The 25,932-nt window shown below is 44.5% G+C and overlaps 1 protein-coding gene across 5 annotated transcripts; it reads left to right on the top strand.

Annotated features, from left to right (window-relative positions):
* Positions 1–352: 352 nt before the first annotated feature.
* Positions 353–25,932, top strand: ELMOD3 (ELMO domain containing 3). 5 transcript variants are annotated; one of them, XM_033171862.1, is made up of 11 exons: positions 353–448; positions 2,666–2,743; positions 4,664–4,733; positions 7,214–7,279; positions 11,923–12,014; positions 13,389–13,512; positions 15,285–15,407; positions 16,894–17,024; positions 21,455–21,531; positions 23,148–23,275; positions 24,581–25,932. In XM_033171862.1, exons 1-11 carry the CDS (start codon positions 434–436, stop codon positions 24,802–24,804), a joined length of 1,128 nt encoding a protein of 375 aa, XP_033027753.1. In that variant the 5' UTR covers positions 353–433; the 3' UTR covers positions 24,805–25,932. The 5 variants fall into 5 exon arrangements, with proteins under 5 accessions (XP_033027753.1, XP_033027751.1, XP_033027755.1 ...); XM_033171860.1 differs by lacking the exon at positions 353–448 and adding an exon at positions 535–655; XM_033171864.1 differs by lacking the exons at positions 353–448; positions 23,148–23,275; positions 24,581–25,932 and adding exons at positions 535–655; positions 22,639–22,687; positions 22,970–23,056.

The following is a 25,932-nucleotide window of genomic DNA, read 5'->3' on the forward strand; positions in this document are numbered from 1 at the left end:
TTTTAATGTATTTTTAATCTTTGTTGAAAGCCGCCCAGAGTGGCTGGAGAACAAATATTTTTTTTTATTGTTGTTGTTGTTATTGTTTTTGTTGTAGTAGTAGTAGTAGTAGTAGTAATAATAATAATAATAATAATAATAATAATATCGGACTGGGGAGTCGTGCAAGCTCAATCGTGGTAGAGCGAAGCGGCAAACGCACCTCCCCCCCCCCCAGCAGCTGACTTTACGCGGCGGAATGAAGAAGGAAAGGCTGCTCTGTCCAATCCGAGGACGCTGGGACTACAACTCCCGGCATGCAAAGCGACGCGCACACGCGTTTGCCTGTGTGGGTGTTACAGGAGGGGGGGGGGTTAGCAACAGAGCACAGATTGGAGGAAAAACTGAGGCGGGGGGGAGGGGGAAGCCCGTCGTTCGGTCCGGCTTGTCGGGGATGACGCCTCCGTGGGTGCGTTATGCGTGGGGGAGATGTGTGTGGGGGAGGGGAGGGCAAGAGCAGGGCAAACTGGGGGAGACTTGGGGGGGCGTGACGCGCGACTGCGAATGTGGGAATGAGCAGACACGTGTCACTACCTATGCAACGATGTCGCTATATAGGGGGAAGGGGGCGTGTACGGGCTTGTGTGTGTCTGCGTGCGTTACCCTTCCTTCCCAGGTATCTGACCTTAAGGAAAAGAGTAAAAAGGGGGAAGGGGACGGCAGGACAACCGTATTGGATTGGGGGCCATGGTGGGCGGGGATATATATATTTTTTGGGGGGCGAGTAAAGGTAGGTAGGACTTAATAGTTTGGGGGCCACAGTGGGAGGGGCTGTTTGAATGGGGGAGGGGAGTAACGGGGGGGGGGAAATCAGTTTTTTTTGGGGGGGGGAGGGGTGACACGGGGGTGGGTTGGCCAGTTTTGCCGAATTTAGATTGGCCTCATAGCAGCCAACGTCTTTTTCTGAGGAGGCTTGTTGTGTTCACTGTGAGCTTAGCGGGTATATTTTGTGGGCTGTTTTTCTGGGGGGGGGGGGGAGGGGGGGTGCAGGAACTCCTTGTGAACACCTCCGTCGTTCCCTTAAGATTGGCAATGGTGCCCACCTGAGAGGTGCCAGGGCTGAGTTCCTGCTGCAAAAAAAGGAAAAAGAAGCCCTGATATGCATGTCGTGAAGAAAGCCAAAGAAGCAATTGGTAACACTTTTATTTTTCTCTTCCTCCCTTCAACCAGAATTGGCCATCAAAATGGTTGGCATGGATATTCAAGTACTGTAATAGGAATGGCTTCCCCTAGGCAGCAACCTGAAGGCCATGTGTGCACCTTCAAATTGCCCGATGCAACTGATGCTTCTCCAAGGCTTTTTATTTTGCCCCCTTTGCCTTCCTCCTGCCTGCTGTGCAGCACATCTTGCTACAACACAGAGGGGAAGGGGGTTGGAGAAACTGCAACTGTTTTTTCCCTGTTGTTAAAAAAAAATGGGTGGGTGTGTTGGAAGGTAAGCTGCAGATCTCCAGATGAGATGCTTGTACCTTTTGGTTTCTGCCTGTGCAGTTGTTAAAAGCATAGTTGCATTAGGAGGAAAAATGTTGCCCAAAAATGTTGAATATCCACACAGGCTTCTCCAGAAGCTCCTAGGTTGGAGAGTATAGCTTCCAACTCCATCTGGTGGAACACTACCCTTTTTGCAGCGTTGGGAACTGCAGGTTCACTAGTATGTACTGAACCTTTGGGGAAATCTGAAAATTAGAACATCTTTATGTATTAGGGGGGGGGGGGAAACATGGCATTGTGGTATGAGAGATAGTGGCTAAGAGAATGAGATCTAGGAGGCAGAAGTTCAAATCTTACTTCAGCTGTGAACTGAGCTGGGTGTGTGTGTGTTTAAAATAAGCCACCTTCTCTGGACCTTAGTCTTCATATCTGTAATATGGGGATGACAACATTGGGCTAGATGTCTTGTAAGGGCCTACTAAGATAATATACTCAAAATGAGCTTGGCGTTTAGCAAACACATACCTGAATCAGGAATGGGGAATCTCAGGATTCCCAACTCAACATCATGTGTGGTTGGGGACGAAGAGAGATTTAGTCTAGGAGTATCGGGCAGGATGCAGGTTGCCCACTCCTGATCTAAACTTAACGATTGTCTAATATGCTTTATGTCTTGGGGTGGAAACTCTGTATTCATTTTCTTTGATAGAGAAATAGGATGCAAAAGAGCTTAGGGCAGCTTTTGCGTGGTTGCCAGGTGGTCCTGTGTGCAATCATCTGCTTTGGTTTGTGGATTTGGAGATGTTCTCTTTCATTCAGTATAAAGCAGGTACAGCTGTTTTCATCTGAGTACTCTTGGATGGCGTTTGCATGAGTGGCATCTCTCATCCACTCATACATAAATATTCCCCCCCTGCCTTTTGTATTCAACCACCACTATTTTGCTCTTAAATTGGTCCCCCAAGACTAGGTGACCAGATAGCGGTTTTTGGCCCTGCGCAATTCGCACTAAATCCAAAGTGTGGTTCCTTGTTCTTCAGTTTCTGTTATGTTAAACAACCGACAAATGTTCCCCGGTGCAGCTCTGCATAAAGCTTAACCATGTTCTCCATTTCCTCATAGGAACCTGGGTGCCTTTGGGACTCCGAGGTGATAATTCATTCTCTGGTGACTCTGATTTCATTGTTTCCATTAGGGTATGAACCGATGCAGCACTGGCAACTACCAGAATGAAGAACAAGTGGTTTCTTTTCCAGCGTACAAAGCTTTGCATGTAAGTGTAATCTCTTACCTGGGTGAGGCAAGATTTGAACTGGAGACTTCCTGGCCTGCCCTGTTGGCCGCTATGCTGCACCAGCTGTTCAGACAGCCGATCCCTATATATACAGGTGAAACTCGAAAAATTAGAATATCATGGAAAAGTCCATTTATGTAAGCAATTGTTTTCATTAGCTACTGGAGTTTAATATATGAGATAGACTCATGACATGCAAAGCGAGATATGTCAAGCCTTTGTTTGTTATAATTGTGATGATTATGGCGTACAGCTGATGAGAACCCCAAAGTTGAAATTGTTAATTTGGGGTTCTCATCAGCTGTACGCCATAATCATCACAATTATAACAAACAAAGGCTTGACATATCTCGCTTTGCATGTCATGAGTCTATCTCATATATTAGTTTCACCTTTTAAGTTGAATTACTGAAAGAAATGAACTTTTCCACGATATTCTAGTTTTTCGAGTTTCACCTGTATTGTTGAAAGTTGTAAGTGTGGTCAAGTGCCTGTAACCAACATACTTAAATATGCAGTAATGGAATATTAATAAGGAATTTTGTTTCTGCCAGCGTAGTAAGGTGTGGATTTTTCATTGCACTAGTTCTGCCTTCTGTGCTGGCTGGAGCTCATGGGAGTTGTAGTCCAAAGGATCTGAATGGTGCCATGTTGGGGAAGGCTGCTCCAGTGCAACTAATAGTTTGCTTGTAAATATGCAGATATGGTATTTTTAAGCAGGCACCCTTAGTAGTTCTTGGGAATTTTAATGGAACGTAGAGTAGGAGGCAGCTTAGATCAGCCCATTTCTATAAGAGGCAGACAGCTATTGCTCCTTGTGGTCAGCCGTACCTTCCCCAAAACCTTGAAGGGCAGCCTCTTACAAGAGCACCTGCAGCATTTGAAATGGCAGACATGGATGAATTGATACACAACTGCACTGTTCACAATGTCTATAGCGCTTTTCAATGTAAAGTCCTTTGCAATTAAAAAAAAATGTAACCCAGCTTTCCATCTGTTGGTATTTACAAGGCAACTTAGCAGCAGTATAGCATTATGCAGCTGGAAAAAGCCACATTATAAAGATTACTGCCGTGATCACAGCCAGAGCCAGCCAAATGATTATCTAGTGTCCTCTGAAATAGTTTCCTGTCACCTGAACCCTGTCAATGAGGTACCCATGTATGTCTGTCCAGGATGAGAGTTCCACAATTTAGGTGCTACCATTGAAAAGGCCCTGTTTCATGGAACAGCATAATCTTACATTTCATGTGACGGGGAGACGGATGAGGGCACCAAGTATGATCTAAGTGAGTGGATAGAATCATGGGAGAAGCTGTCCCAGCCCCAAACCACTTAGTACATTAAAGGTCAAAACCAGCGCTGTGCGTTGGGCCTAAATGCCTACCAGACACCGGTGCAGTTGACATAAAACTGAAGTACTACACTTTGTGTGGGCGGCTCCAGTTAACACTCTTGCTCCCACAGTCTGAATCACTTGCTATTTCTAAACACTTTCCAAAGGCAGCCACACATGCAGTAGTCTCGTCTGAATTAATGTTATTAGGGTATGAGTGACCGCAGCCAGAGCTATATCAACAAAACATTTGGGGGCAGTTCATTCTAAGAAATAGTGGTTGGAGTCTTCATTTTCTCTCACCCAGCCCAGTTAGCTCTTCCATGCTAGTATGATTTCTTAGCTGCTTCTGCCATCCCTTAGTTGTCTGCATGGAAATCGTCGGACAGGATGGCAGCAATTCCAAAGCTGACTTTAAATTGAAGCTGGTGGTAGCAATTTGCCAAGTAGCCCCAATCTCAGCCCAAAGGCATTCAGGTGCATTAGCCTTGACAATATTTTGAAGAAGTCCATCAACAGGTTAATGTGGCATTTTACATTCTGATGACTTCTCCTTCTTTCAGATTTCTGCCTTGAAGCAGAATGGACTCTTGCAGTCTCTGTCAGCAACACCCAACGGATGCAGAGAAGCAGGTATGGTTCCAGTTAGCTGAATGTTCCGCTGTGAGTTCTGTTTCTTTTCTGATGAGATGGCACACCGAAGGAGCTATAGTCATCATCCTGTCAGCAACTGGGTCATATACCTTTGATCCCACTGAGAAGATTGTTTTAATTCTTCGGGTGAGCTTAACCAAACCATCCTTTGCTAATTTAGTTCCTGTGTTAGGAATCGGATGCTCTTAAACAATATTTTAATCCTGGATGTTATTTTGACTGGAGTGTGGGCAGGGTTATGGGCATCGTTGTATTATTATTATGGGTATTTTATTGTAAGCTGCCATAGAGCATTGTGGAGAGGTGGAATCCAAAATTTCAAAGTAAGTAAGTGTTGCCCTTGAGTGAAACCTAGTGAATGTTACTGTTAGAGGCATTATGCCTCTGAATGCCAGTTGCCGGGAAATGTTGCTGGGGAGAGGCCTGTAGGAATTTGGTCCTGTTTGTGGGATTCTTATATGCATTTGGTTATCCACTGTGGGTACAGGATGCTTTGGTGTAATCCAGCAGGTCTCTTTTCATGTTATTACTAGCTGACCCAGCCACGTGTTGCTGTGGCTGCTTTAGTGTAATGGGAAAGGAAGATGCAGTATAAAAGAGAAATTAATGTCTTACCATAGGTCTTTGCGTTGAAGTTGAGGTTGTTTTGGTTTTCTTTTCTTGCTCGTTATTGTTTATGTGTATATAACTCATTATTAGTATTGTTGTATTTTCTGATTCCTTTTTTTTGAATTGTTTGTATGTCTTGGTTTGATGTTGTTGATGTGCATTGGAGGGCAGTATATCTGTTTGTACAGTATCAGGCTAGGCCGCCCGAACCCGGAAATGGTGGACGGGACATTTGCAGCTGGCCTGACTGTGCCGTTGCTTCGCTGTGTATCTGCTGCTTCTATCAGCAGGCTATCTCGGTGTTAGCGGGTGGCTTAGCTTTCCTACCGATCCATCCGCCCTCCCAAAAGGCGGACGGGACATTTCCGGGCGGCGTGGCTATGGTGCGGCTTCTCTCTATAGCTGCTGCAGGCGGCATCTAAAAGCCAAACTCTGTCTTTGTGTGTGGGCTGCCTTTTGCAGGCGGCGTGCCTGTTTTGATTGGATGGTGGCAGTGACCATCCTCCTCGGGGGGGGGGGGGGAGGGATCGGCAACGGGTGTTGTGTGCCCTGCTATTTAACGTCCACTGGAGGGTGCTTTTTTGCACAAATTCACGGATTTACCTGAGAAAGGTGTGATATTTTTACAATCTAGGTACCTAAGATCCTTCCCATATGGCCAAGGCATGTTGTGTCCAAATTTGAAGCCGATCGGTCAAGCGGTTACGGAGAAAGGTGAAAACAAACAAACATGCAGCTTGAAGGATTATATATATATATATGATATTTAATGAGAAAGTTGTGTAATTACAGCTTTTGCTCATAGCAGATAAGTCAGACAACTTGTTTGCTCTGAGTACAAAGCCTTCATGATAGCAATGGAGAGCAGTCATCATTGGCTGTGGGTGGGTGTGTTTGTGTCCAGTGAAATCCCCGTGCATCAGAGTTTGATTTACATAACACAGTCTCTGCAGCTTACACTCTGAAAGACACGACTACGAAAATGAGTGATGGAGAGGTGAGGAAGCCACAAATTCAGGCACCAGTTCTTAAAGTTACAAATGACAGCTGAGTAAAAGCGGCAGCTGAATGGAACTGGTCTTTCAGATCCAATGGCATGGACCCCATTTCCCATCTCTCCCTCTGTTGCTGCCTGATGGAATGGCTGCTGCTAGGTGACAGTTAAGGGAGAGAGGAGCCCAGTGGAGCTGGCCTCTTGGCCAAGTCACTGGAGTTGGCTCTTGCTTCTCATCTCTTCCTCTCAGTGGCGTAGCGTGGGTTGCTAGAACCCGGGGCAGCGCAAGTGTTGCGCCTTCCTGGTGGACCGGGCAGCAGGGGGGCACATGTGGAGCCTGCACAGAGGGGGAACGGAGCCTGTTTCCAACAGGCTCCTCACCCGCTGCCTCTGTTCACCTGCCCACTAGACCAGCCCACCTGCTGCTGTGCCTCAGAAGCTGGGGCTCCGTACCTGTCATGGAGGAAAGACATTAGCTGCTATCCAGTACAAACAGATTGCCTTAGGAACATAAGAACGTGTCTTATACAAAGTCTGACCATTGATCCATCTAGTTCATTATTGTCCACACTGACTGACAGCAGCTCAGTCAAGGTTTCAGGCAGGGGCCTCTCCCAGCCCTCTCTGCATATGCCAGGGATCTTCTGCTTGCAGAGAAGATGCTCTGTCACTGAGCTGTGGCCCTTTCCCTGGCTTGTCGCACAAAATGGTCAAAATTTATTGTCAGTCAAGGCAAGGACTTATTTTTTTCAAAAAACAGAAGCTGCTTTTCACCTTAAGACTGCTCTTTTGGAAGCGGTTCCATAGTTGCCAGTCTGATGTTTTGTCTCATCTCTCTCTTTCTCTTTGTTGCTAGATATTAGTGAGGAGGTTCTGCGAGCCCGAGAAGAATGGGACAGTGTGGCAAACATCCATTCGGAAGGTATGAAAGCAACTGCAATGGCATTTCCTTTGCTGTTGGGACCAGTTAAACATGGCAATAGATTAATTGAGATGACTGTAAGAAAAGCAAGTGCTGGAGGTACTGTCAAAGAGCAGGAAACATGTCTAAGAATAGTATGTGGTGGGTGTAAAAATGTTGGATGTGATTCAGTCTGGGAATTATCAAGTTTTAAAGTATTAGCTATGTTTAAGTTACTAGTGCTTCAAGTATTTTCTCCAGTCAATTAAATAAGCTGCTGCTTATTGGTATGTTTAGCGCTATGAGAATGGGGGGATATACCTAGTAGGTATATGATATACCTAGTAGGTAAACTCAGTGGCTGTGTTTGCATGAATAGCTCTGGTGTGACTTTAACCACGTTCGTTGAACAAACCAGGATCAGTCTCATAAATGAGCAAAGTAACCATGGTTTGTTTTGTATCATCGCTTGGTATCATCGTCACATGTCCTGGGGCATGGCATCAAAAAAAAAAATGGGGATAATGGATTTGGATGTCACAAGAAACCTAACACAGAGACTATAGTTAGTTAGCTGGGGTGGGTTTGGACATACAAACAAACCACAATTTAGAACCATGGATTTAATATTCTATACAAACCATGCCTGTATGTGCACTATGCAATCATTCTCCCACCATGGCGTTTCTGAATGTGTGTGTTTGTGTGTGTGTAATACACATACACCTACTATATGCTTCATATTCAGATATATATGCAATTTAATGTGGGGGGCAGGGAGAACTGCATCAGGATTAATGTTGCTTCAACCCTCTCAATTCTACCTTCAAAACTTCAAAACTTCTGGATAGCAAAAAACTTAAATGGACCAATAACATTGTTCTTTATCAATATTTAGGTATAGATTTTTTTAAATAAAAAAACAAGACGTACAGTTATTAAAGGCAGACAGAGTCAGACCCTGCGACCATGGAGTATGTGAAGAGTGAATTATCCAGAGTTCATTAATTGAAATGGGCCAGCATTAAAAGTGATAACAATGGGGTCTTGAGAGAGTACATAAGACTATTTAGCTTATAATATAATGAACCTGCTTGATAAAAGCTATTTTAAAAAAGGCAAACTTCCTGGTCCGTGTTGAAAAGAGTGCTGGGTTAGCTGAAATTGTGGCACACTTTTTTTTTGTCATCAAGACCAGAATTTCAGAATGGGATTCTAACCGAACCTGTGGTATGTAAACCGAAGCTCTGCTTTTTATGCAGAAAGGACCGCAGGGTTAAAGCGGCTTCATTCTTTAATTGATTGTAGAATTAAAGGTTAAGATTACAGATTGCAGCCTTAATGAGATTGCGGTGAGGCTTCCTGCATAAAATCCTATCGTTTCCATAAAAGAGCAGGATCTGAAATCTGCCTGTGGCCATATTATATGCATCATTTCAGGCTGACGCTTCTCGGTGGGGGAAACAAATTGTAGGTAACATAATTTACTTAACAAACACAACCAAGTACATGTTTGAATCAATCTAATCCTCTTGCTTAAACATTTATTGTGTTTTCCCCAGCTCTGATCCCAGGCATGCTTGCTGAGAACGTAAGAACCTTGCTGGATCAGACTACAGATCTATGTAGTCCAGTTCCCACATCCCAAATTCCTCTGGGACGCTCACAAGTAGCGCAGGAGGGCAGTATCCCCCTCCTGCTGTTGTTCCCCGGCAACTGCTCTGCAGAGAGGCACACTGCCTCTGATCCTGGAGGCAGCTTTTCGCCTCCTGGCCCTTGATAGTCTTATCCATGCATTTGTCCAATCCTCTTTCAAAGCCATCTTAAGTTGATGGCTGTCACCGCTAACTTTGTGGCGGCAAACTCCACCGTTAGCTGTGTGAAGAAGCACTTCCTTTTTATCTGTCCTTAATCTACTTTTCGGCTTCGTTTGAGGACTCCAGGCTCCAATGTTATTAGGAAGGGAGAGAAGTTCTTTCTCTACGCCGTGCAAAATTCCAATAACCACAGCTGGGTTCACCTTCGTATGCCAACAGGGAAAAAAGTCCAATAGGGCTTACTTTCAAGTAAATGGGCACGTAATTGGGCTCTTAGATAAGACAACTAAGTAGAGGTGAAAGAAATCTACTGGTGATTTGTTTAAGTTTTGCTGCACGAATCCACTTTGGATTTTTACCCTCTTAAAGGCCTTTTTGTTTTGTTTTGTTTTTTGAAAGAGGTGTACTTGATAGATGACCCACGATTGAAACCTTCGCTTACTTTCTGTGAGAAGAGCAGGAAATATATTTTGAAGAGGGATCACAGAGTGGTTTACAGTATAAAAACACAAAAATGCATACCCAGTACCCTGTGGGTTCAGCCTGGTTGGCCTGTAAGATCCAGACTCCTGTTGTCAGTCATAGAGGACATTTACTAAGGCATTGCATGGCCAGTGCAATACAACCCGAACCGCAAGTACTTGAGGGGTAGCACACCAATGACAAAAACACAAGCATTTATACATTTGCAAGCAACATTTCCTTCTGCTAGCTTCTACTGGTTTAATCACGAGGCACAGCATCTTCCTTATATTTCCCACCTTCCTTTGTTCTTAACAGTTAAGGAAATATCTCCTGCATGTTGTTCCATCCTTCTCTCACACAGGGGTGCACCTAGGCTCCCTTGCGCCCTTGGCAAGGAGATGTATCAGTGCTCCCATGGACCAGAAACTCAAAAAGTTAGCTTTTTGTCGCCTTTGGCGCTCTGCCAGTGACTTCCTCTGCATCCACTGGGGTTGGGTCTGCTCTGCTCCTCTGTTGGTGCACCTCCCTGCCTCCCTGCCTTCCGCCCTTCCCTTTTGCCTCCTCCTGCAACTCTTGCCCGCTGTCTCCACCTTTCTTCTCTCTGAGCTTTGATGGGCGCTCCACTCGCACTTCTTATAGCGCCACCGGCTAATTGGAGAGGGGGTCCTGCAAGGGCTGCTGCAATGTCTCACACCAGCAACTGGATTCCTCCGCTGAGGCAGCCAGAAAGAGCCTGTGCACCTCGTCTGGCCTCCCAGAGCAGCAGAGGAATGACCTGGGGAGTTCATGCGGACTGGCAGACAGGCAGGCTCCTAGCCATGTTGAGCCAAACTGGAATTGAGCAATTTTTGTGCCCTCCACCTGGGCCTGCACCCTTGGCAGAGGCCAACCTAACTAACCCCTAGGTACGCCCCTGCTCTCATGGTTCTCTTGCAAACTCAGCCCTTCTCAAACACATTTCAATTTTCAGTTTTATTATTTCCATAACAATAACATAATAACAAGCAAAACAGTAACCCTGCTCCCTGCTTTAAAAGGCCGTAGATTGTTTAATCAGCCAAAGGACTGAGAGAAGAGCCTAAAGATCAGTAATGAAGGCACAAGGCGAGCCTCTAAGGGCAACTTACAGTAGCTCTCTCTCACACACCCTGGTATTGCTTGCCTTTTAAAGAAGAAACATTAAAGTTGCTCGAGACCAAAGCCTTGTTGCTTGCGTTGCTCTCAAAAGTTCTTGCTGCAGAAGTTGGAACTCTGTGGTCTTTCGCAAAGCAGAACAAGCAGGCTCAGCCGAAAGCTTCCGCTTGCTGAAAATGGTAAGAGAGCGATCTAAACAACAAGGACTCCTGTTAAACGATGCTTTATGTTGTCTCTTCTCTGCTTCCACTTTCTCTATGGCTTCAGCTCAAATTGCAAAGGGTGAGCATGGAGGGTGCGCGCTCCTAGTTTCCCTGTCCCTGCGTTTGTTTCCATGTAACACTGAGCTAGTTGCACACTGTCATCTACATAAGTGTATTAAGCAGCTTGAACCTGAAGTAAAAGTAATTTATGGTTATGTTTTCCCTATGGACAGTATCCTTTCTGAAATGAAACAACCAGACCTGCACTTGCCATTTCAAATGGGTTTGCCCCATTGATTTATATAAGGGCATTATGATTCTAGCAGTTGTATTTTTCATCCCTTTCCTAATGATTCCCAGTTCTGAGCTCGCACTACTAACTACAATACGAGCTGACATTTTGATTACCGGTAAGTTATCTGCTTACCACTCTAAGACCTTTTCAGACAAATCAGACCCCAACAGCATACAGTGGTACCTCTGGTTACGTACTTAATTCGTTCCGGAGGTCCGTTCTTAACCTGAAACTGTTCTTAACCTGAAGCACCATTTTAGCTAATGGGGCCTCCCGCTGCCGCTGCGCCGCCAGAGCACGATTTCTGTTCTTATCCTGAAGCAAAGTTCTTAACCTGAAGCGTTATTTCTGGGTTAGCGGAGTATGTAACCTGAAGCGTATGTAGCCTGATGTACCACTGTATATGTGAATTTAAGATTTTATTTTTCACTCCGTGTGCATCACTTTACACTTACATATGTTGAATCTCATCTGCGTCTTCACTCAACTTGAAGAGATCCTTTGGATGCTCTTGGCTATAACTAGGTGTTATCAGAAGACTTGGCTATGCTACTGTTTCTCCCTGGTTTCAGATCATGTGTGGATGGGTAAATAAATATAACACAAATTCCAGTACAAAAATAGGTGGCATTGATGGTTGTTGTTGTTGCTGTTTTAAATGTTTTAATATTGTGAGGTACCACTGGGAGGAACAGTAGAATGAACATGAATTAAATACAGTAAATGCTCTTCTCTTCTTTGTGACTGTAGGAATTGTGGAGAGGCCTCCAGGGCCAATACCCTTAATCTCTTTCAATGAAGCATTGCAATACTTCCAAACAGCAGATCTCTCAGACTGCAGGGTATGTATGTGCCAACTAGGATTGATTTAAACAGCCGTACTGCTTAAATATTTCAGGCATTGAAAATGCTGCATTGATGGTTCCTGTTTGGCCCTTAAAGCACTTCCGAGGTACTCTTATTCCTATTTCATTTTGTCAGGGAGAGATAGAATTACCAGAGCCCAGGAGCTTAAATCTCCATGATTTAGCTAGTTCCCCTCCTTTCTACCACCCCATCTCCTTTTTGCTAACAGATATGTAGGGCTATAACATGCTGTGTTCTAGGCTATAGGTATCTGTAACAGGAGAGGTTAGATGTTTTCAAGTTATTTCTGCTTCGGAACTCCCTGCCTATTGATATTAAGCAGGGACACACACACACACACACTTGTTGCCTATAAGTAAAGTAACAGTTAGTATTTTCATTAACCTCAACTGAATGAAGCCAAGTTAAATGGTTGAAGGATTGTATTGTTAGGTGACTGCATCTAACCAGGCAGAGGGTCTTCTTGGTAGTGGCAGCCACCCTCTGGAATGCCCTCCCATCAGTTGGCAGACAGATAAACAACTGTTTGACTTTTAGATGGTTTATGTCTTATTGGCTTTTAATCTTTTGTTGTGAGCCACTCAAGAGTGGCTCAGGCAACCCAGTCAGATGGGTGGCCTATAACAACAACAACAACAACAACAACAACAACAACAACAAATCTGATATAGGGCACTGTAGTACAATTTACTTTCTCTAAGGGATTTAAAGCACCCACAAGGAACAAAACAAAACCAAACAAACTAGTATTTTTTTTTTAAACCCACCTATCTGTTTCAAAACACCCAGAAACATTACAAAAGATAAAACAGCAAAATGAGCAACAAGATAAAAATAGCTAAAGGCAGTAAAAAGATCTTAGGTATCACCAAACGGTCCATGAAAATAGAATTTGCCTGATGCCTAAAAGATGGGAGTGAGGAAAGCCTGGCAGGTATGCTTAAGGAAGGAGTTCCAGAGTGGTTGTCAACCACAGAAAAAAAAATCCTCTCTTTGGCAGGGAAACAGGAAGAAGGTCTACTAAGCGTAATGTCAGTCTGCAGCCAGGTTAAAAATGTTCCTTTTTGTTACCTAGCCCAGGGTATGAGGGAGATCAGGCCAGGATTTTGCCTGTGAGAAAACTATGGTCTGAAATGTAAGCTGCACATAATGCATAGATTGCCTTCGAGGAGAACGCTCCTTGCCAAACTGAGTTTGGAAAAACAACAACCCTGGAAGTCAATGAAGATCTCTTAATTATGGTCAGTTGCAGTAGTGGTTTGTTGCCCTTTTCTCAGCAGTGTTGTTAGGGAGGACTTTGCCTATGTACCATCACACTTTTAAATTCTTTCTAACTTCCCTCGTTTCAGAAAAGGATTCAGCCAACAGTGCGAAGGAGAGGACTGGCCGCCGTTGCCCATTTCCTTTTTGGCCCGCCCCGTCTCCACCAGCAGCTGCAAAGTGAGAGGGACTTAGCCTTGGCGATAGCCCAGTGTAAGTTTTGCTTCCTGTGGCTGCAGGATAGCATCTTCCCAGTGGCTCTGTTGCCAGTGCTCAGCTGGTTTTCTGACTGTCAGCCTACTTAATATCGCCATGTCTTAAATACCTGTATCTGGAAAGGGCTGCAGCTCCAGGGAAGAGCACCTGCAGAAGGCCACGGGTTTAATCCTCGGCATCTCTGGGAAAGGTTCCTGTGGAAAACTCTGGAAAGCCACTACCAAGTTAGTGTAGACAGCACTGAGCTGTATAGAATGATGGTCTGACCTTGGTATAAAGCTGTTTTATCCAGTCCTGTGAAGTAGGGTTGGGGAACCTCTAGCCCTCCAGGTGGACTCCCAGATCCCATCATCCCTGACCATAAACCAGGCATAGGCAAACTCGGCCTGCCAGATGTTTTGGGACTACAACTCCCATCATCCCTAGCTAACAGGACCAGTGGTCAGGGATGATGGGAGTTGTAGTCCCAAAACATCTGGAGGTCTGAGTTTGCCTATGCCTGCCATAGACCATGCTGGCTGGGGTTGATGGAAGCTGGAATTTAGCAACCCCTGATATAAAGTCACAGCAGACTGCTTTTATATGTCCTTTGTTTCTTCCCTGCTTTTATTGGCAACAGTTCTCCCAACGGTTTGGGCAGAGGTCTCTCTCCCTGCTGCCTGAGATGCTTTTGTGACCCTGCAGTCCCAACTCCCCATCTCTGGGAGAGGAGGTGGTGTCTTGGTGGGAGAGGCAATTGCCATCAGAAATGGCTCTGGGTGTCCCCACTGGCCTAGAAGCTGCAGCCCAAGAGGCGTACCTTTGACCAGCGCCTTGTCAGCCTGTGGAGGTTGTGTTGCTGCCCTTCGACAGCCAGTTCTATTTAAATCTGGGTTTTCCTACTGCTGAAGTACAGTGGTACCTTGGTTCTCAAACTTAATCCGTTCCGGAAGTCCGTTCCAAAACCAAATTGCTCTTTCCCATAGAAAGTAATGCAAAATGGATTAATCTGTTCCAGAATTTTAAAAACAACCCCTAAAACAGCCATTTGACATGAATTTTACGATGTAATGAGACAATTGATCCGTAAAGTGAAAGCAATAAACAATGTACTGCAGTCACACAATCAATCCATCAGTAGCTGAACTGGGTTCCACACAGTCACAAAAAAAGAGAGCCGCCAAAACAAAAACTCAAAATAAGTAGCAAAAACAGACAGACCTCAGCGTAACACTCAAAATGGAAGTGTGGCACTCAAATCGGAAGCGTAACACTCAAAACAGAGCACGTTCGGCTTCCAAAAAAAGTTTGCAAACCGGAGCACTTCTGGGATTGCAGTGTTTGGGTTCCAAGTTGTTTGAGTACCAAGGCGTTTGAGAACCAAGGTACCACTGTAATGTGATTTGAGCCTGCTCATACGTCTCTTCTGCCTGAACATCACATGGGTGCAAGTAGGCCGCTGCCTGCTTTGCCTTGACTTTCCTGGGTTCCAGGGGATCAGACTGCATGACTGCATGACCCTTGTGGTCCCCTCCAGTTGATTTTGCCTTATCAGACCCTGAAGCCTTGTTTCAGATGGTCTTGCTGATGCCTGACCTTGGACTTAGTTGATTTTGCTTTGCTTCTTTTGCTCTTTGCACTCTTCCTCACTTGAGTTAAAAACACTCGAGGCCACTGCCTGGAAGAGAACAGATCTTTATGCCAAGATGCCAAGGATTAAACTTGGGCCTTAGGTGTCCCGAGTATAAGCTCATTTATGTAGAGAAAATAATTGCCGTTTCCCTCAACAGGTGGCTTGGATAACAATGAAAAAGTGCACATGAGGATCCTGCAAACGATTTACAAGAAACTAACGGGGTCCCGTTTTGATTGTGCCCGTTATGGAGCCCATTGGGAAGACCTGGGATTTCAAGGTATGAAGGAAGTACATGAACAATATTCTTTATACCAGCTTGGCATGGCATGACGTTTGCTTTTGCTGTAACGTGGAAGAGGAACATGCATTTTCCCCAGGAAAGATCTATGGGTCGTACATTTCTTTGCAGGGGAAGATCGGTGAGTTCCTTGTTTGCAGGATACAGCAGAAACCTTTTAAAAGTTGCTCACACTTCCTTTTTTGACACTTTATTCGAAATAATCCTTAACCTAAACATCCAGCGAGAACCACTGTAACGTTTCAAAAACCCGAATATTTTGAGTTTGGGCAGTTGTTTTATAGGCCTGCTTCCACAGACAATTATAAACGTGATTCGTAAGGAGTTACTTATTTAACATTCTGTTATGGATGCGGGTGGCGCTGTGGGTTAAACCACAGAGCCTAGGGCTTGTCGATCAGAAGGTCGGCGGTTTGAATCCCTGCGACGGGGTGAGCTCCCGTTGTTCGATCCTTGCTTCTGCCAACCTAGCAGTTCGAAAGCAAGTAGATAAATAGGTACCGTTCTGGAGGGAATGTGAACGGCGTTTCCGTGCGCTGCTCTGGTTCTCCAGAAGCGGCTTTGTCATGCATGCTGGCCACATGACCCGGAAGCTGTACGCCGGCTCCCTTGGCCAGTAAAGCGAGATGAATGCCGCAACCCCAGAGTTGTCCGCGACTGGACCTAATGGTCAGCGGTCTCTTTACCTTTACCTTTATGGTTTAATATTAACATCACATTACCTTGGAGGGAATGGAAGTTATTTTATTTCTTTTAAAATGTATGTATCGCTTTACAGCTTGCAAATGCAAGTATTCAACAACAGATACAGGACAACAGTAAAAGCAACTGAAACACTTTTGGGGCTTTGGGGGCTCCTTTGACTGCTGTCCTGTTTCAGTTGTTGAATACCGGAAGCAGCATCAATAAAAACAAGGATGCAGCAACAGGCAATAGAATCATCTAATTAAAAACTTGGGAGAAGAGTGGGGTGCCAGCTGAATGTCTCTGGGAGTCATTTCCACAACCGGGGTGCCAATACTTTGTTTCCATGTGCCTTGCCTCAGAAAGTTGAGGCATTTGAAGAAAGACTTCTGAATAATTTGAGTGGGAGACTTCATTCAGGGAGCAGATGGTCTTTTTTAGATAGCTTGGTCCCATATCGCATTCACCTTAGAGATAAGCTGTAACGCACAGGCCAGAACGTTTCATTCGGTAATTCAAATCACCGTTTTCCTGTGGCTTTCAAATTTGGAGTCATTCAGATATGGTTACATAATGGAAATGATGTATTGGGTGTTCATGAGAGAGAGCATCAAGCTTTCATCAGGCCACATTAATTTTAGCATTGCCTTTCTGGGTTTGCCTTGGCAATTAACAGTCCTCTAATGTAGCTTTATGCATGCAATCATTCACAAATATGGCCTGTGTGAGAGCGTTTATTGCCGTGGCTTAACTGTCCCTCTGTGTTTGTTTTATACTTAAGGGATGGATCCTGGCACAGACCTACGTGGGACTGGAATGCTAGGATTAATGCAAACACTATATTTTGTAATGGATTCCCGGATATTACCCGTAGCTCGAGAGATTTTCAAGTTATCCCATCACGAAACACAGGCACGTTTCCTTTTTCTGAGCTTGGGTTTTTGAAATGTTACTGAAAACCTGTGGGAGAGATAACTTTGCAAGCCTGGTCTCCTAGTGATTATAACGGAAGGCCTTTATTTTTTAGCAGCCTAAATCATCAGCTTGAAAGATTCCTAGAGTGTCGACTGCTTGTGTCTGAACTGCCTCCCAGAAATGGCTCGGTTCTTTAACTACATCTCCTTGGACTACATGCTGGGAGATCTCATGTTCTAATAATTAGGGTATTTTAGTCTCTAAAAATTCCATGCCTGTAATGGCAAAGCACAGTTGGTCATTGGCTCTGAATTCAGCCATTTAATTTTTTTCATCTCTCCTTTCCTTCTACTCTTCCCTCCCCACCCCAATATAATCTTATTCCTGTCTGCCATACTGTGCACCCCCAATAACGTGTCCAGTATCCAAACAATCTCTGGCTGAATCTTTCATGAGCCTTTAGCTGTGCTTTAGGAAGACTTGTAGATGAGAGGGATGATGAACCTGTGACGCTCCAGATGTTGTTGGATGATGCCTCAGCCCCAGCCGGAATGGCGACTAACTACTCAGGGATGGTGGAGATTAAAGTCCAGCAACATTTGGGGTGCCACAGGTGTCCCACCATTGTTTTAACTATCCAGTTTAGATTTTACTACCAAAACTTGAACCTTCAGCCTGAAACCTTCTTGTTTGAACAGCTTTCTGATCCAGGATTGATGGTATTTGCATAACATTTTGATGGGTTATGCTGCTTTCTTTTGAGTGGAAGTTTGGGCATTGGCCTTGAGAATCCAGGCTAGGTCTTCATAGAAATGCAAATGGTCATATGGTTGTTGTTGTTGTTCAGTCGTTCAGTCGTGTCCGACTCTTCGTGACCCCATGGACCAGAGCACGCCAGGCACGCCTATCATTCACTGCCTCCCGCAGTTTGGCCAAACTCATGTTAGTAGCTTCGAGAATACTGTCCAACCATCTCATCCTTTGTCGTCCCCTTTTCCTTGTGCCCTCCATCTTTCCCAACATCAGGGTCTTTTCCAGGGAGTCTTCTCTTCTCATGAGGTGGCCAAAGTACTGGAGCCTCAACTTCAGGATCTGTCCTTCTAGTGAGCACTCAGGGCCGATTTCCTTGAGAATGGATAGGTTTGATCTTCTTGCAGTCCATGGGACTCTCAAGAGTCTCCTCCAGCACCATAATTCAAAAGCATCAATTCTTCGGCGATCAGCCTTCTTGATGGTCCAGCTTTCACTTCCGTACATTACTACTGGGAAAACCATAGCTTTAACTATACGGACCTTTGTTGGCAAGGTGATGTCTTTGCTTTTTAAGATGCTGTCTAGGTTTGTCATTGCTTTTCTCCCAAGAAGCAGGCGTCTTCTAATTTCGTGACTGCTGTCACCATCTGCAGTGATCATGGAACCCAAGAAAGTGAAATCTCTCACTGCCTCCATTTCTTCCCCTTCTATTTGCCAGGAGGTGATGGGACCAGTGGCCATGATCTTAGTTTTTTTGATGTTGAGCTTCAGACCATATTTTGCGCTTTCCTCTTTCACCCTCATTAAAAGGTTCTTCAATTCCTCCTCACTTTCTGCCATCAAGGTTGTATCATCAGCATATCTGAGGTTGTTGATATTTTTTCCGGCAATCTTAATTCCGGTTTGGGATTCATCCAGCCCAGCCTTTCGCATGATGAATTCTGCATATAAGTTAAATAAGCAGGGAGACAATATACAGCCTTGTCGTACTCCTTTCCCAATTTTGAACCAATCAGTTATTCCATATCCAGTTCTAACTGTAGCTTCTTGTCCCAAATAGAGATTTCTCAGGAGACAGATGAGGTGATCCGGCACTCCCATTTCTTTAAGAAATTTCCATAGTTTGCTGTGGAAAGTATGGTCATATGGTATTAGTTGGTATATCTTAGATTGACCGAAGCAGAGATCTTTTTGCAGTAAAGGTGGCATTAGATTTCTTTCCCTTTTCTTTATTGAAGAGGCTGGTTGATATTTGTATGTTCAGTGCAACGACATTTCATGCTGAAATGATCTTGCTTATGTTTCTCTCTTCTCCCCCCCCCCAAATAAAAATATGAATAAATTATTGGGGGAGAATAAAATAAATTTAAGCACCACCTTTCCCATTAGCTCATAGAAAGGCATTTCTGGGAAACAGGGTGGAAACTGAATGCATAATAAGATGGTGAAATGTAGCTGATGCTCCCATTGTGTCTAGAGGCATTTGCTAAAATTGGTCCCACCAGAGGCATTTGGAGGTCCAGAAAAAAGAACCATTAGCATCTCAGCTGTCACTCTGGTGGAGGCTTTGTGAACCAGGTGCCTTCCAGACCAGCTGTGCTGATGGGAGTTTTACCTCTTTTACTTTTTCAGTCCAAAACTTCTGAAGGTCATCAGGTCAGGTCAGGGTGGTCTAGCATATCTTTTTATGTTTCTATTTGGCAGGTTAGTCAGCTGCGCTTGGTGGATTTATGATTTGGTACTCCCTGCTCTTGGGACGTGGATGGCGCTGTGGGGTAAACCACAGAGCCTAGGGCTTGTCGATCAGAAGGTCGGCGGTTCAAATCCCCGCAATGGGGTGAGCTCCCGTTGCTCAGTCCCTGCTCCTGCCAACCTAACAGTTTGAAAGCACATCAAAGTGCAAGTAGATAAATAGGTACCGCTCCAGCGGGAAGGTAAACGGCGTTTCCGTTCGTTGCTCTGGTTCATCAGAAGCGGCTTAGTCATGCTGGCCACATGACCTGGAAGCTGTACGCCGGCTCCCTCGGCCAATAAAGCGAGATGAGCGCCGCAACCCCAGAGTTGTTTGCGATTGGACCTAATGATCAGGGGTCCCTTTACCTTTACCTTTATTCCCTGCTCTTAACAGCATTTTTCCAAATTGTCTTACTTTTCCCATTGACGTGAAGTTAGTATTCTGCAATCAGCCCCACTGGAGCCTTGCTGCTCTTTAATTTACAATAAATTATACCAGGGTACTAGAGTTTTCTTGATTTCTTTTTGGCTATGTGATTTGGGTTTTGTGAGGGGAGTTTGCATTTTTAATACTTATCCTTCGTCAGGAAAGCAGAATTGGTTCAGGGTCCCCCAGTGGAGGGAAGCAGAAGAACAATGAGGTCCTGGGACCTCTGCTGGATGAGCCTGAAATTCCTCTCCCTTTTCCCTCCAAAGGCCCACCCCAGTCCCTTTTCTAGTTTCTAAGCAAGTTGAGGAAGTACCGATAATCATGAAGGGTGAAAACATGATTTTAATCACATATCTGATCTTCTCCAGTATACTACAACTTTACTATGTTGTGAGTGCAAATAGGCAAAGTCAGTAAGGGATGGCAGGGGTAAGGTTTTGGGACCACAGTGCTATTTGCTTGTCAGTCAGAATGGTCAAGGGCATGCCGTATAGTCCAGGGATCTTTTACGGTGTTGATTTTTTCTTTTCATTTGTATAGTCCAGGGCAGGCATGATTTGTTCTTGAGGGCAGCAGGTTAGTTTAGGAGGTGGCATTCCACACTGTTGTGTGCTTCCAACACCTTGCTGCTGCCCCCCATCATCTGCCGCCTGAAGCCGCTGTCTTACCATGCCCAGTGGTACAGCTGGCCCTAAACATTGGGCAAGAATGACAGAAAGCCAAGCTCCGAAGGGTTTGATCCAGACATAGTTATGCTTAGAGTTAGATACACTGAAAACGTAATTGACAACAATTTCAGTGGGTCTGCCGTGAGATTGACTATGTCTGGGTTCAACTCTTACTGTTAATGATTATTTTAAAAAATAAATACTGCATGTAAATCAATAAAACGAAAGTTCGGTTCTGAAAAGCAGAGGGAACAGAGCAAAGGAACAGAGTAGAAAACTTAGCCAAGCGAGGTCTTCTCCGAGGACTCGAGTTGCTTGGACCAAGAAGCAAGTTCTGAGGCTAGAACATTAAAAGGCCCTTTGAGCTGGACTGGTGCTTGGGGTCAGCTGACGGGATGTTGTAAGATGCTGTGTTCTGCACTCTAAAGGCACCACTTAGGTTGCAGTACCAATGTGTCGGGTTTGTGGTTGAGACAGCACCAGTGAGACAGCAGCTAAGATAACCAGAGCTGCGACCAGAGCCTTGCTCTGAGATGGTTTGAACAGAGAAAATGCCACAACTTCAGGTCAAATGGGCCACACTTGATTTTTATAAAAGCAGCAAATCAAATCTGCATATCTGTTGAACGGAGTCATAATCTAAAACCAGAACATGTTGCCTGAATTTGACTCGCTTCTTAAATGTAAGGTCAAGTAGAGAAACTGACCCAAATCTCTGTGTAGGGGTTTCCTCCAGGCATATACTGTATAAGTGAACTAAAAAAAAGTAGTATGAATTTTACTTCCCGTTAATTAGGGGCAGGGCACACTTTTTAAAAAATGTATTTCCATTTCCTTTACAGAATTTCCCTTTCTGTGTGATGTCTGTCAATATTACTCGTATTGTAATCCAAGTGCTGAGGGAAGAACGCCTTTCCAGGTGAGTTCGTTGCAGATCTCTTTTATTACGGATGGCATGGTAGAGCTGTGTTCAAGTTGTGCCGCTGTTTTCATTGCTATATAGAACCATGCAACTCAAGAAGAATGAAAACATTTACATTGGCGTGGAAGTTAAGTACCGCTTCTGTAAAATGTTGGGAATATATTGAATACATTTTAGGTCTTTGTGCGTTTGCTTTAAAGCTTTGTTCTGCTGGGGGGGGGGGGACATTTCACACATGCTCAGTGCCTGAGATGCCAGACTTTTTTAGAACAACATGTGACAACCCTATTCATCCTCTTCCAAGATGTGGAAAGGCTACCTCCTCCTTGCCAGTCCATACTGCAGAAGTTGGCGACCGTTTTTTTGTCGATTCTGGAAAAGGGGAGGAGGAAAGATTGCCAGGAGGGCACTTACAAAATTAAAACCAGCCTAGAATTCTGGTGGTACCTTCAAACCTAACACATTTATTGTTGCCTAAGCTTTTTGTAAGCCAAGATCTTCTTTCTTCGGATACATGCATTGTACCACGCGTTGGATGGGTTTCATAGTGCTTCATGTACACCTAGTATTGTAGTGACCCTTACTGTGAGCCTCCAAGGTAGACCCATATTATTATCCCCATATGCTGGGGGAAGGGACAGTGACCATGGCTAGCACACATAATAAAAAGGTAAAGGACCCCATGGCAGTTAAATCCAGTCAAAGGTGACTGGGGTTGCGGTGCTCATCTTGCTTTCAGGCCGAGGGAGCTGTTTGTCCACAGACATCTTTCCAAGTCATGTGGCCAGCAGGACAAAACCACTTCTGGTGCAACGGAAGCCAGAGCACATGGAAACGCTGTTTACCTTCCCGCCACAGCGGTACTTGCATCGGCGTGCTTTTTAACTTCTAAGTTGGCAGGAGCTGGGACAGAGCAACAGGAACTCACCCTGTTGTGGGGATTCGAACCGCTGACCTTCTGATCAGCAAGCCCAAGACACTCAGTGGCTTAGACAACAGCGCCACCCGCTGGGCCATCATCTCAGGATTTCTTTTGACATGGGTATATGTGAACTCCCCCTTGTTTTACCTTAAATTCCAGAGGAGTGTTGTCTTTCCCCCCAGCAAAATGAAATGTTTCTTGGCAAGCAAAAGCATGCTCTTAATGATGGAAATGGAAGTCTTTTTTTTGCCAAATCATTTTTATTCATTTTACAATAATACAATAATAATCTCCGTTACAATTTCTCTTCTCATCTTATACATTTTGGCTTTTTAAAGCCCTGGCTTCTATCAAACCTTCCTTATGATTTTCTTACATTCATTACTAATTTCTATATTTTCGCTACTTAACCACTGCTTAAAATTATAATATCTAGATTTCTCACTAAACTTTCATATCTAAAATGATTTTTGAAATTTAGCTTACAAAGCTTCTTGCAATCCTACGACGGAAATGCAAGTCTTTGCCAGCCAATATGGAGTGACGTTACTGAGCCGGATTGACCAGAAGTCTGACTTGATATAAAGCAGCTCTTTGTGTGCTGTTTCCCCTTTTGTCTTTTCCTGTTAATAAGGCCCAGTGATAGGGAAGATGACCCTGGGAGTAAATTTGTTTTACTTGTCTCTTTCAGAGAGTGTAATCGAAGGCAGCAGGTCATTGCAGTGCTAAATGATTTGTACGTGGCTGTATTTTTGCGCCTCTTCAACATCTGGAAAGCACAACAAAAGACTATTTCCGACTCTGGTTTTGTTCTAAAAGGTGGGTTGTTTTCGTCCTGTTCAAAAGAAAGAAAATATACAGTATAATAATTCCTTGTTCCGTGCATATACATTCTTTTGTGGGAGAGCTGATTGCCATGGTCAGACTCATGTGCGGAGATAAATGTTTGTGTCGTTGATTATTTAATATGGTTCTGCATGCAAATGCTATGTGTCAGTTTATAACTGGGCAAATAAAGCAAATGTGCTGGCTTTTGTTGAATTTGCATAACTGAAGCTAGGTCTGACACCTAATTAAAGAAATTCTAGTTGATTAATCAGGTGTTTTAATTAATTAAATAAATGTGCCTAAGTTTGCATATTCCTTATACAGTTCCACAGTTTTTTTTTAGGAAAAGGAAAAGGTGGTATATAAATGTAATAAATTTCTGAGCTTTCAGTTGTACTTGCATCTTCAAGCTAGTGCATCTTCAAAGCTCCTGCCTTCTTTTAAAAATCAGGACTCCAAAATGTGATTCTTGGATTGCCAAATTCTGCACCCAGTACTGAATTCTGTGTTTGTAAGATACAATCGCGAACCTGCAGAACACTCCCCTGACCATGGCTGCTTAAACTCTGGAGAGACTGGAAGAATTTGGAAAGCAACTTTTACTTGGCTTCTAGACTCCCCTCCAAAATGTCATTTTCATAGCTGTGCAAGTTTGCAGTACATTTTTTCCATGCTCTTCTTCATAACTTTATAAACCTTTACCTTGATACCACCACCAACCCCGCACTTGGCTTAAAAAGCTCAAAAGTGGCCTTTCCTCACAGGGAAGGTAAGCTGGAAGTCAAACTGGCTAACCATTTTCTAACCCAGGTGTCTTGACTTCTTCAGAACATGTTCCTTGTTGTTGTTCAGTCGTTCAGTCGTGTCTGACTCTTCGTGACCCCATGGACCAGAGCACGCCAGGCACGCCTATCCTTCACTGCCTCCCGCAGTTTGGCCAAACTCATTCTAGTCGCTTCGAGAACACTGTCCAACCATCTCACCCTCTGTCGTCCCCTTCTCCTTGTGCCCTCCATCTTTCCCAACATCAGGGTCTTTTCTAGGGAGTCTTCTCTTCTCATGAGGTGGCCAAAGTACTGGAGCCTCAACTTCAGGATCTGTCCTTCTAGTGAGCACTCAGGGCTGATTTCTTTGAGAATGGAAAGGTTTGATCTTCTTGCAGTCCATGGGACTCTCAAGAGTCTCCTCCAGCACCAGCACCACCAAGGTGTCTTGACTTCTTCAGAACATGTTCCTACCAGATATCATCTCTCTCTCTCTCTCTCTCTCTCTCTCTCTCTCTCTCTCTCTTTGCAGAAGTGGAGGCATTTGCTAAAAGAAACCCGAAGCAGCTGCTGAGACATTTGGAGACTTACATGAACGGGGTTTCGCTTTCAGCGGGGGAAGACGGCTTTCAGGTCAACGCTTTCACCTCGGAGGTTCTCGGTTCGAACCTGAACTCTGTGAGAGCTGACAGTAAGGAGCTGAATTTTACTGGAGTAGGTGACCTGCCGACGTCGGAGAGAGAGCAAGACAGCTGATCTGGTCCCAGGGAAATGGGGAAAGTCCTTGTACATGATAAGTCGACAAAGCCGGTTGATATGGTCTCTTAGTAGCTGTGTGGCCCGGCTGCAAAAAGGCTCACAGGAAGGGCTGAAGGTCTTGGAATGCTGCTAAAGTAGAAGTGTGGGGGCTTCAGTTTGGGCCAGAGGCGCTAAGCAAGGTATAGCGAGAGCCCCAGGGGTGGAGTCTGGGATTAAGAGCAAACTGCTTCAATTCTAGAATGAAGCAATCTGGGCAGGATCCATTCATCCCAGTTAGTAGCACTAAAGCTGTGAAGCTGACCTTTCTTTTGTTGCGGGAGTGTATATCTGAATTTCCAAATCCCTCTCGCACACTGAAAATAAAACGTTCTTCCGGTTCCCGAGGTTTGTTAGAGCTAAGAAACCTATGTTTATGCATTGCTGAATGCGAGCTAATGTGAGCCTTGAGCTGCTGCAACCAGAGGCTAGTTGTGGGCCTACAATTTCTTCAGTTAGGATTATTATTATTATTATTATCATTACTGGGGAACATACAAGACACAAAGCTGTTGAATCCTTTTTACTTCCGTCAACTGGGAAGCATTGATTTCTCAGTTGATGTGCACCTGCTGTGACATATCAACCCACAGGATGTGTATGTGTGTGTGTGACTTTTGTTTTTCAAATGGGATTGTCAACATGAACCACTGAATGTGTACTGAAATTGTGAGCACCCGACTTATATGCTATTGAGGGTGGTCACAGACAACCAGCAACGACACAGTAGTTGTGTGAAAACGTACCATATGGCAGCTGCAACTGTAATATGTGGCCTTCAACCATCTGCAAAACCCAGTGGTTACTACACCTCGGTTTCCCCAGATGGCTGGGGGGGGGGGAGGGATGGTAGCAGTGGTACTACTAGGCTTACCGTATGACTGGCTAACATATGAATGACTCTTGTAATGTGGTTGAAACGGCCACACTGAGCTTTTCAGCAGCTGCCATGTGGTGCCCAGTGACTCATTTTCACTCTGCGATAATCTCCTTCGGACATCCTGTCCGGCTTACCAGCTGTATTGTATGTAAAGTTGTAGCCCTGACTGATACTGGGCTTTTCCATTAAACTTACTACAATCTTCAACC

This window comes from Lacerta agilis, chromosome 15 (assembly GCF_009819535.1).
Source record: "Lacerta agilis isolate rLacAgi1 chromosome 15, rLacAgi1.pri, whole genome shotgun sequence".
In the NCBI taxonomy this organism is placed as follows: Eukaryota; Metazoa; Chordata; class Lepidosauria; order Squamata; family Lacertidae; genus Lacerta; species Lacerta agilis.

What these genes read in the sequence shown, in the direction of transcription:
- ELMOD3 (XM_033171860.1), top strand. Translation starts at nt 584, where the DNA reads ATGTCGCTATATAGGGGGAAGGGGGCGTGTACGGGCTTGTGTGTGTCT. An exon ending in GGAAGACCTGGGATTTCAAG is followed by an intron (nt 15,408 to 16,893) that starts GTATGAAGGAAG and finishes TTTATACTTAAG; the next exon opens with GGATGGATCCTGGCACAGAC. An exon ending in CTCTGGTTTTGTTCTAAAAG is followed by an intron (nt 23,276 to 24,580) that starts GTGGGTTGTTTT and finishes CTCTCTTTGCAG; the next exon opens with AAGTGGAGGCATTTGCTAAA.